Source organism: Hordeum vulgare, chromosome 3H (assembly GCF_904849725.1).
Source record: "Hordeum vulgare subsp. vulgare chromosome 3H, MorexV3_pseudomolecules_assembly, whole genome shotgun sequence".
Lineage (NCBI taxonomy): Eukaryota > Viridiplantae > Streptophyta > Magnoliopsida > Poales > Poaceae > Hordeum > Hordeum vulgare.
In genome coordinates, this window is record NC_058520.1 from 600,136,082 (window position 1) to 600,147,771 (window position 11,690).

The window sequence follows — 11,690 nt, forward strand, 5'->3', positions numbered from 1 at the left end:
TGGTGCATACTATGATGTCTCTTATAGAATTACCACTATCGTTTATGGGTTATGCATTAGAGACAACCGCATTCACTTTAAATAGGGCACCGCGTATTTTCGTTGAGATGACACAGTATAGACTAAGGTTTAGAGAAATCTAAGCTGTCGTTTCTTGAAAGTTTGGGGCTTCGACACTTATGTGAAAAAGTTTCAGTCTGATAAGCTCGAACCCAAAGCGGATTAATGCATCTTCATAGGATATCCAAAATAGTTGGGTACATCTCCTATCTCAGATCCAAAAGCAAAGTGTTTGTTTCTAGAAACGGGTTCTTTCTTGAGGAAAGGTTTCTCTCGAAAGAATTGAGTGGGAGGGTGATAGAACTTGATGAGGTTATTGAACCATCACTTCGACTAGTGTGTAGCAGGGCACGGGAAGTTGTTCCTGTGGCGCCTACACCAATTGAAGTGGAAGCTGATGATGGTGATCATTGAGCTTCGGATCAAGTTACTACAAACCTCGTAGGTCGACAAGGTCGCGTACTACTATAGAGTGGTATGGTAACCCTGTCTTGGAGGTCATGTTGTTGAACAATAATGAACCTACGAGCTGTGGAGAAGCGATGGTGGGCCCGGATTCCGACAAATGGCTGGAGGCCATGAAATCCGAGAGAGGATCCATGTATGAAAACAAAGTGTAGACTTTGGAAGAACTACTTGATGGTCGTAGGACTATTGAGTAAAGATGGATCTTTAAAAGGAAGACAGACGACGATGGTGATAAGTCACTATTAAGAAAAGCTCGACTTGTCGCAAAGATGTTTCCGACATGATCAAACAATTGACTATGGTGAGACTTTCTCACTCGTAGCGATGCTAAAATTCTGTTAGAATTATGTTAGTAGTTGCTGCATTATTTATGAAATATTGCACATAGGATGTCAAAACATTGTTTCCTCGACGGTTTCCTTGATCAAACATTGTATGTGATACAACCAGGAGGTTTTACTAGCAAGTATGCAAGATCCAGCGATCCTTCAATGGACTGGTGCAAGCATCTCGGAGTTGGAATATACACTTTGATGAGATGATCAAAGAGTTTGGGTTTGTACAAGGTTTATGAGAAACTTGTATTTCCAAAGAAGTGAGTGGGAGCACTATAGAATTTCTGATAAGTATATGTGGTTGACATATTGTGGATCAGAAGTAATGTAGAATTTCTGGAAAGCATACAAGGTTGTTTGAAAGGAGTTTTTCAAGGAATACCTGGATTGCGCTACTTGAACGTTGAGCATCAAAGATCTATGGAGATAGATCGAAAGCGCTTAATAGAAGTTTCAACAAGATGCATGCCTTGACAAGTTTTTTCGAAGGAGTTCAAAATAGATCAGCAAAGAAGGAGTTCTTGGTTGCGTTGTAAGGTGTGAATTTGAGTAAGACTCAAATCCCGACCCCGGCAGAATAAAGAGAATAGACGAAGGTCGTCTTCTATGCCTTGGCTGTAGAATCTGAAGTATGCCATGCTGGGTACCGCACCTGATGTGTGCCTTGACTCAAAGTCTGTTGAGAGGTACAGAGAGTGATCCATGATTGAATCACTAGCAGCGGTCAAAATTTATCCTTAGTAACTGATGGACTAAGGAATTTTTCTCGATTATGGAGGTGGTTAAAGAGTTCGTCGTAAAGGGTTACGTCGATGCAAGCTTTGACACTAATCCGAATAACTATGAGTAGTCAAACGGATTTGTATAGTAGAGTAGATGTTTGGAGTATTTCCGAATAGCACATAGTTGCAGCTGTTGGGGAACGTCGCATGGGAAACAAAAAATTTCCTACGCGCACGAAGACCTATCATGGTGATGTCCATCTACGAGAGGGGATGAGTGACCTACGTACCCTAGTAGATCGTACAGCAGAAGCGTTAGTGAACGCGATTGATGTAGTGGAACGTCCTCACGTCCCTCGATCCGCCCCGCGAACAATCCCGCGATCAGTCCCACGATTTAGTACCGAACGGACGGCACCTCCGCGTTCAGCACACGTACAGCTCGACGATGATCTCGGCCTTCTTGATCCAGCAAGAGAGATGGAGAGGTAGAAGAGTTCTCCGGCAGCGTGACGGCGCTCCGGAGGTTTGTGATGACCTTGTCTCAGCAGGGCTCCGCCCGAGCTCCGCAGAAACGCGATCTAGAGGAAAAACCGTGGAGGTATATGGTCGGGCTGCCGTGGAAAAGTCGTCTCAAATCAGCCCTAAAACCTCCGTATATATAGGTGGGAGGGAGGGGACCTTGCCTTGGGGCTCAAGGAGCCCCAAGGGGGTCGGCCGAGTCCAAGGGGGAAGGCTCCCCCCCCCAAATCGAGTTGGACTTGGTTTGGTGGGTGGGAGTCCTTCCTTCCCTTCCCACCTCCTTTTTTTCTTTTCTCTTTGATTTTCTTTCCTAGGCGCATATGGCCCTTTTGGGCTGTCCCACCAGCCCACTAAGGGCTGGTGTGCCATCCTCAAGGCCTATGGGCTTCCCCGGGGTGGGTTGCCCCCCCGGTGAACTCCCGGAACCCATTCGTCATTCACGGTACATTCCTGGTAACTCCGAAAACCTTCCGGTAATCAAATGAGGTCATCCTATATATCAATCTTCGTTTCCGGACCATTCCGGAAACCCTCGTGACATCCGTGATCTCATCCGGGACTCCGAACAACATTCGGTAACCAACCATATAACTCAAATACGCATAAAACAACGTCGAACCTTAAGTGTGCAGACCCTGCGGGTTCGAGAACAATGTAGACATGACCCGAGAGACTCTTCGGTCAATATCCAATAGCGGGACCTGGATGCCCATATTGGATCCTACATATTCTACGAAGATCTTATCGTTTGAACCTCAGTGCCAAGGATTCATATAATCCCGTTTGTCATTCCCTTTGTCCTTCGGTATATTACTTGCCCGAGATTCGATCGTCAGTATTCGCATACCTATTTCAATCTCGTTTACCGGCAAGTCTCTTTACTCGTTCCGTAATACAAGATCCCGCAACTTACACTAAGTTACATTGCTTGCAAGGCTTGTGTGTGATGTTGTATTACCGAGTGGGCCCCGAGATACCTCTCCGTCACACGGAGTGACAAATCCCAGTCTTGATCCATACTAACTCAACTAACACCTTCGGAGATACCTGTAGAGCATCTTTATAGTCACCCAGTTATGTTGCGACGTTTGATACACACAAAGCATTCCTCCGGTGTCAGTGAGTTATATGATCTCATGGTCATAGGAATAAATACTTGACACGCAGAAAACAGTAGCAACAAAATGACACGATCAACATGCTACGTCTATTAGTTTGGGTCTAGTCCATCACGTGATTCTCCTAATGATGTGATCCAGTTATCAAGCAACAACACTTTGTCCATAATCAGAAGACACTGACTATCTTTGATCAACTGGCTAGCCAACTAGAGGCTTGCTAGGGATGGTGTTTTGTCTATGTATCCACACATGTAAATGAGTCTTCATTCAATACAATTATAGCATGGATAATAAACGATTATCTTGATACAGGAATTATAATAATAACTATATTTATTATTGCCTCTAGGGCATAATTCCAACAATAAATAGCAGCGGTCAAAATTTATCCTTAGTAACTGATGGACTAAGGAATTTTTCTCGATTATGGAGGTGGTTAAAGAGTTCGTCGTAAAGGATTACGTCGATGCAAGCTTTGACACTAATCCGAATAACTATGAGTAGTGAAACGGATTCGTATATTAGAGTAGATGTTTGGAGTATTTCCGAATAGCACATAGTAGCAGCATCTATAAGATGACATAAAGAATTTTAAAGAACACACGGATCTGAAAGTTTCAGAACCGTTGACTGAAACCTCTCTCACGAGCAAGACGTGATCAGACCCCATAACTATATGGGTGTTGGATTTGTTGGAATCACATGGTGATGTGAACTAGATTATTGACTCTAGTGCAAGTGGGAGACTGTTGGAAATATGCCCTAGAGGCAATAATAAATTAGTTATTATTGTATTTCTTTGTTCATGATAATCGTTTATTATCCATGCTATAATTGTATTGATTGGAAACACAGTGCATGTGTGGATACATAGACAAAACACTGTCCCTATTAAGCCTCTAGTTGACTAGCTCGTTGATCAAAGATGGTCAAGGTTTCCTGACCATAGGCAAGTGTTGTCACTTGATAACGGGATCACATCATTAGGAGAATCATGTGATGGACTAGACCCAAACTAATAGACGTAGCATGTTGATCGTGTCATTTTGTTTCTACCGTTTTCTGCGTGTCAAGTATTTGTTCCTCTGACCATGAGATCATATAACTCACTGACATCGGAGGAATGCTTTGTGTGTATCAAACGTCGCAACGTATCTGGGTGACTATAACGATGCTCTACAGGTATCTCCGAAGGTGTTCGTTAAGTTAGTATGGATCAAGACTAGGATTTGTCACTCCGTATGACGGAGAGGTATCTTGGGGCCCACTCGGTAATACAACATCACACACAAGCCTTGCAAGCAATGTGACTTAGTGTAAGTTGCGGGATCTTGTATTACGGAACGAGTAAAGAGACTTGCCCGTAAACGAGATTGAAATAGGTATGCGGATACTGACGATCGAATCTTAGGCAAGTAACATACCGAAGGACAAAGGGAATGACATATGGGATTATATGAATCCTTGGCACTGAGGTTCAAAGGATAAGATCTTCGTAGAATATGTAGGATCCAATATGGGCATCCAGGTCCCGTTATTGGATATTGACCGAGGAGTCTCTCGGGTCATGTCGACATAGTTCTCGAACCCGCAGGGTCTGCACACTTAAGGTTCGACGTTGTTTTATGCGTATTTGAGTTATATGGTTAGTTACCGAATGTTGTTCGGAGTCCCGGATGAGATCATGGACGTCACGAGAGTTTCCGGAATGGTCCGGAAACGAAGATTGATATATAGGATGACCTCATTTGGTTACCGGAAGGTTTTCGTGCATTACCGGAAAGTTTCGGGCTCATCGGTAGTGTACTGGGAGTGCCGGGAGGGGTGCTGGGGACCATCAGGAGGGGTGTCATGCCCCAAGGGGTCTCATGGGCTATGGAAAGAGATAAACCAGCCCCTAGTGGGCTGGAATAAGTTCCCAGTAAGGCCCATAAGGTTTGAGAAGGAAAAAACACAAGGTGGAAAGAGTTTCCAAGTGGGAAGGTGGAATCCTACTCCAAGTAGGATTGGAGTAGGACTCCTCCACCTCCAATTTCGGCCAAACCTTTAGGTTTTGAGGCCGCCTCCTCCCCTCCCTCCCTCCCATATATAGTGAGGTTTTAGGGCTGATTTGAGACAACTTTTGTCACGGCAGCCCGACCACATACCTCCACGGTTTTACCTCTAGATCACGTTTCTGCGGAGCTCGGGCGGAGCCCTGCTGAGATTAGATCACCACCAACCTCCGGAGCGCCGTCACGCTGCCGGAGAACTCATCTACATCTCCGTCTCTCTTGCTGGATCAAGAAGGCTGAGATCATCGTCGAGCTGTACGTGTGCTGAACGCGGAGGTGCCGTCCGTTCGGTACTAGATCGGAGCGGATCGTGGGACGGATCGCGGGACGGTTCGTGGTACGGTTCGCGGACGGATCGAGGGACGTGAGGACGTTCCACTACATCAACCGCGTTTCTTAACGCTTCTGCTGTGCGATCTACAAGGGTACGTAGATCGAAAATCCCCTCTCGTAGATGGACATCATCATGATAGGTCTTCATGCGCGTAGGAAAATTTTTGTTTCCCATGCGACGTTCCACAACATCTACGTGTTTGGCGCGGCTAGATCCATTATGATTCTTCATTTGTTCATATTTCATTTTGTCTTTTGATATAGGGATTTTTAAATGTCTGACATTATCATGCATTCGGCTTCTATTGTCCGAATATGCATATAGTCAAATTTTCTCATGTAAAAAGTATTGTGATGTAATTTTGCCTTATACTCCTTCCGTGTATAATTAAATTCTATTATCTATTTCCTTGGTGCTTGCATGTAGGCAAGTGTATATTTAGGTGGCTAAGTCAATTACTGAGTCTTTACTTTTAAGTCAGAAGATTTTCAGCATTTATTTTTTATCCTCCGCAAACAAAGTGGTTCGTGGCTTGACCGGCTTACAAATCACCCACGCGCCTTGGTCGTGATGCATCGCAATAGTCTTGGGCATAACTTCAGCTCCGTTCTTTAGGTTTCCTCACCAGAAAATTGCTTCACCTATTAATCCCATGACAAATTTCGTAAGACATCTTCAACACTGACCCACAAATTTATTCATGTAGAGACCAGTCAGCGGACATGGATACGGGAGCCGGCCATCCAGCGATACCCACATACATTTCAAACCAGGTTTAAACAAACCAGAAATAATTCATGAACGAATTGGATTTCATATGAACCGAACATAATTTATTACTTTCAGACATATTTTAACTAAATTCAACTCTAAAGCTAATCTAAATGATGGCCGATGTCCATCCATGCATGAGCACCATGAAATGAAGCTCCAAATACGACTTCATAGTATCCACCTCTGCATTCGTATCCTCCACCTTCGCAACCACGAGCCCCGGAAACTGAAGTTGTTCACCTCCACAATGCCGCCAACAAGTCGACGGTGTTAAGCCCACCAAGCTTGGCTTCAACAGGAGGAGACGAGCGATGGCCTTTCTGTGACCCGAGTGTCGACGACCTCCCATGCTTTACTCTTTTTTGTTGTCAAGGACACTTACAAGCATGTCGGCTTCAGCTTCATGGTCGTGGCGGCGCGCGGCCGTGGCGGAGCTGACGATGTCCTTCTTATCCTTCCTCTTGCCAAACACCTCTGTCGCCTCGTCAAAATGTCCTTGTAGGCGTTTCTAACTTGGCATGAACTTGGCAGTATTGCCAGCAGTCGCAACAAAAGTCACTAACAATTATCGTCGGTGGCCATGCCTTCCTGGCCGTCGTCGAGGCTTTCCGGTACAAGGTCGAGGGCGCCAACTGCTTAAAGCAACTTTACTTCATCTGCAGACCTACTAAATCCTACTCTCTTCGTTTCTAAATATAAGACATTTTAAAGATTACATTATAGACTATATACGGATGTATATAGACATATTTTAGAATATAGATTCACTCGTTTTGCTTCATATGTACTCTGTAGTGTAATCTTTAGAAGGTCTTATATTTAGGAAGGGAGGGAGTACTGAAGAGTCTGAAACCCGCCACGTTTCCGCTTCTGAAATGAAACCTACTGAAGAGTCTGCAGGCCTTCTGAAGAACTCGTTGGACTCGGTGTCGCGGCCGCCCCCGAATGTTTGGGCGGACAGGGCCACCGTGAGCGCGTGGGGGGAGTCCGGCGGCAAGCGGTCGGCGTACCACATCCACTTCACCAACAAGCCGGAGAGGTTCGTCTTCGTCTTCGTCTCGTTTCATCATCAGGTTCTTGATCAGTTTCAGATTCATGGGACATCCGCACGAACAAATCTGTGCGATCTGTTACGGGTTTTGCACTCATCTGAGCTGCAACTAGCGATGTGTTCCCACTTCCCAAGGCCATGAGGTCTGCTGGCGCTCCCAGCAACCTGCCGCCATGGGCAGTGGCGGCAGGTCATAGGCCGTCAGCTCTCAGCTGCGCTTTAAAGGGACATGACAACGGGAGAGCGGGGACGGTGCCGACCTCTTCCCCTCTTATCCGCTGCGCCTCTCTCTTCTCCCCCCTCCCTCTCTCCCTCCGGGAGAAGAAGTAGAAGAACAGCACTTCACAGCTTTGGAGCTCGATTTTTGGTATTTAGAGGCCGATTCAGGAGTTGTAGCAGTTCAAGAAAAGATAGATCAAGACAAGAGCTACAATATGCCTGGTATTATTTTTGCATCCATGCTGTCTGCCGTGATTTCGATTAAATGTTCTAGTACTGTTTTAGGAAGTAGATTACTGCTTTGGAAGCATTTTGGAGCATTTGGAGTTCGATTTTTGTTTGAACTAACCGGAGATGTTGTAGATCAAGTCAAGACCTATGAAACACACCGTTTTTTTTTTAAATAGTGTTTTCCCAAGAAATTTTGGACCGGATAGAGTTGGAATCTTGACAGGAAGTAGTTGAAGATATCATAGATGAGCGTTGGCTCTTCCAAATGCGGTTTTTTTTGGCATGTGAGATGTTGTTTATTTTTTCGATTAAGACTAAATAGCTAATTATGTGTTCTTTAGGGGCCGCTGTTTATTTGACACTTCCATGGTTATAATCACTATTTACTTTATCTTTGTATGCCATGTGTTGTAATAATTTATTAATTTAGGCAAATGTTACCAAGTAGAGTAATAGTATTTTTTGTGCATCCAAACTGTTATATTTAGATTTCACTTTTTTTAATTAGATCAATGATTTGGGCTGTTAAGTAGTTAGCCTATTTTCTTCTGACTTTGTATGTGTAAATATGCTGTTGGGTAGGTACAATGGAAAAACTGTTATTGTTTTATGGTGACATACGCGACGGCCCTTCTGGGCTTGATGTCTCGAGGTGCACAGCCAAGATAGTTTTTGTGAAAGACATGGTCAACAGAGGGTTCATGGACGTTAAAAGATGCATCCAAGCCGAGTTTGGTCCTGATACGGTTGGAAAGAATATGACTGTCGAAGCTTTCGTCATCGTAGGTAGGGTTGACGGGACACCTGCCCGTTGGGGCTTGAGGCAGGTGAAAGGCGACGTATCTTGGGGTAGTTACATGAAGTTTGCAAGCACACCTGGTAATGCTATGTATAGACGGCCGGTGGTGCATGTGTGGTTTGCTGAAGTTGGTTGTGAGGCTGGATGCAGCAATGCAGCTACCAGTGTGCTCCAGTTAACTACCCCTGCAGGTGCTCACACCCAACCGGTGGCGACGATGGGGGGCAGTCGTGTGTGTGTGAAGAAAGTGTGGTTGTTCCAACCGTCAATGGTGACATAGCCTACCTTCATGATGCCACGGTACTGCTGTTTCCCATCTTGCAAATTGTTACCAGTAATTTTGTTGACATAACAATCGCCGTTCTATACAGATTAAAGACATGAGGAGCATAATGAAGGATGTGTCTGAGATTGCTCGGGCGAAGGGATTGTCAGACTATCACTATGATAGTAGCAATGACGATGATGAAGGAGGTGATCTGTCTCAGGCTCCTGTCATTCGGCAGAGGACCATGACGCCCTTAGAGGAGAGTTGGGCGGATGGTGACACAGCCCGCCATCGTGATGAGATGGTACTACCATTTACGTTCTTGCAATTTTCACCAAATAATTTGCCGACATAACAGTCTCCTCTTCATACAGATTAGAGACATGCGGATGCTCATGGCGGATGTGCTGGAAGTCCTTCGGATGGACCCCTCTTTTGCACATAGCGTGTCCTCAAGGTTAATAAACATTTATGAAACTGCTGAGAAGATTATGAAGCGTTGGAGTTGCTATCGCATAGACGGCATTGCATCCCGACCGTACGACATGACGGAGGTACGGTCGGCCCTACCAAGTGAGTCGGGTCTAAGCCTCACCACTCCACTGAATTGTGAGGTATATTCCCAAATTCCTGATATCTAACAATTCGCTTTTTCCAGACATGTTTAAAACGAAAATTTAACGCTTAGTACTATCCATATCTACTATACTCAGGATTATTATATGCATGTATGTATGATATGTTCTGTTGTGAATTGGGACAGGCGGGGGCAGGCCAGAACTCAGCGTTACTGCATATGCCAGCCAACTCTCCCTTGCAGGTCTCCCAGTTCGGCGCTTCACCACCAGAACATCAGGTGAAGCTCCTACTAATTTACTTACATTCACAGTGATTACATATCGGAGGCAGTAACGATTGATACTGGATACAGTTCGACACCGGAGCGATGGAGGTAGATAATCCATTCCCGGAGACCAGCCCTGGTGGAGGACATACAGGACAATGCTCGTATGATCAAGGCCAGGGATCTGACGGCGATGAATCCACAGATGTATGAACTAAAATCGAAATAAATACAGCCATTCAACAATTTTCACGCTATTTCATATTAGTAATTGTTTTTTTTTTTTTTGCGAAATTCATATTAGTAATTGTTAGCTTCCTATTCATACACATCCTACTACTGAAATTTGTAGGAAGAAGAGTGTGATGGTCTTGATTAATGGGATCTTCTTCTTCACATGGTGGACGTTCAGCGGAATATGGGCGAGGGAATACCCTTCACAGCAGCACGAGCAGCCATCTTACTTGTACCCAGCTGGAACTTAGCAGGGCTTTAGCTCGATCCGTGGACAATGTAACGAGCACTACGACATATTTCAGACCTTGTTAATTAAGCTACGAAGTACCTTCCATTTCAACTCCATAATAATTGATATTATGTCCGATTTGTCCGCATCTCCCCAGTTAAAGCATCTCCAACACACGGTTTTTTGCGTCGAAATAAAAAATTTACGCGCGCTGACGTGTGGTAGCTTTTAGCATACACTGCAAATTTTAACACGCCACAGGTAGTGCTCCAGCAGTGGTGCTAAATTATACAGCACTACAAATTTTAACACGCCACAGGTAGTGCTCCAGCAGTGGTGCTAAATTACTCGGAGCGTGTCCAGCGCAAATACATTTCTCACGGCATTTTTACAAAAAAAACTCCTTCTGTTCTATGGTAATTGAACCTGCAGTTCAGGAAATAAGTAAAAAAAAGTTTCGTGTTTCTGTCTCACGGTGGTCACGTTTCACAAAAGAGAAACCGAGTCAAGCGACCGCTTCCACCCGCATCTGGATCCGTCGCCGGCCTGCATCCTTCACCGCATCGTCCTCCCCGCATCCCGGCCAGCATACTCTCCGCCGCGCCCTCCTCCCGACGCCGTTCGAATCCATCGTGTGCGGTTCTTTAATGTCGAGGCCCAGGCCGCCATGGTCCGCTCCGGGCCCGCGCTGGCCGGCTCGAGCGCGTGCCGCCGACCGCGACGGGCTGCTCAACACACTCCTCGCCGCCACGGACAACGGTTGGGACGAGGAGGAGGACACAGATACGTGGCAGCGTTAGAGCCAACAACGCCGGGGAAGAAGGCCGGGCAAGGAGAGGAAGCGGAGCTCTCCAGCGTCGGGGAAGAAGGTCGGGCAAGGCGATGAGCTGGAGTGTGGGGCTGGAGGAGAACGGCGCGGTCGAGGCAGCGTAGCGAGGGAAACACCCGATGGATGGCAACGCAGACCCGAAGGGTGTCACGGGCGGAGATGACCTGAGGTGAAGGATCCGAGCGAGGGGAACCCGTTCCCGGCGTTGGAGGCCTTGGGCGGAGCTCCGAGCGGCGGTGGCTCCATGGGTCGCGGCTCAGGGTATGGGAAGGAGGAGAACGAGGAAGCACATGGGTCCTGCCGGTCGAGGGTTACGACAACACGAACGCGAAGGCTCTGGCCATGGCCACCGCACTCTGTGCTCTACTCCTACTAGATATGCACACCAGAGGTCGAGGATGAGTCGCAACCTCAGACCACGAGGCCGCCTCTGGGGTGCAGCCCGATTTATTCCAATTATGCAGCCGTTGTCCTACATGCTCAACAACGGCCAAGTTGAGGACAGAATCAGCTTGCTCCTTGACGACCTCATCCTCGGAATCATCGAGCGCCCTCATCCTTATCTTCAATGTCCTCCATGCCACCAGCAACAA

General features: G+C 46.2%; 1 protein-coding gene across 1 annotated transcript; it reads left to right on the forward strand.

Annotated features, from left to right (window-relative positions):
- The first annotated feature begins 7,514 nt into the window (after window positions 1–7,514).
- LOC123445546 lies at window positions 7,515–10,408 on the forward strand. The gene is made up of 7 exons (XM_045122542.1): window positions 7,515–7,882; window positions 8,474–8,990; window positions 9,062–9,262; window positions 9,333–9,572; window positions 9,722–9,814; window positions 9,890–10,009; window positions 10,155–10,408. Exons 2-7 carry the CDS (start codon window positions 8,835–8,837, stop codon window positions 10,179–10,181), a joined length of 837 nt encoding a protein of 278 aa, XP_044978477.1. The 5' UTR covers window positions 7,515–7,882; window positions 8,474–8,834; the 3' UTR covers window positions 10,182–10,408.
- Window positions 10,409–11,690: the final 1,282 nt, after the last annotated feature.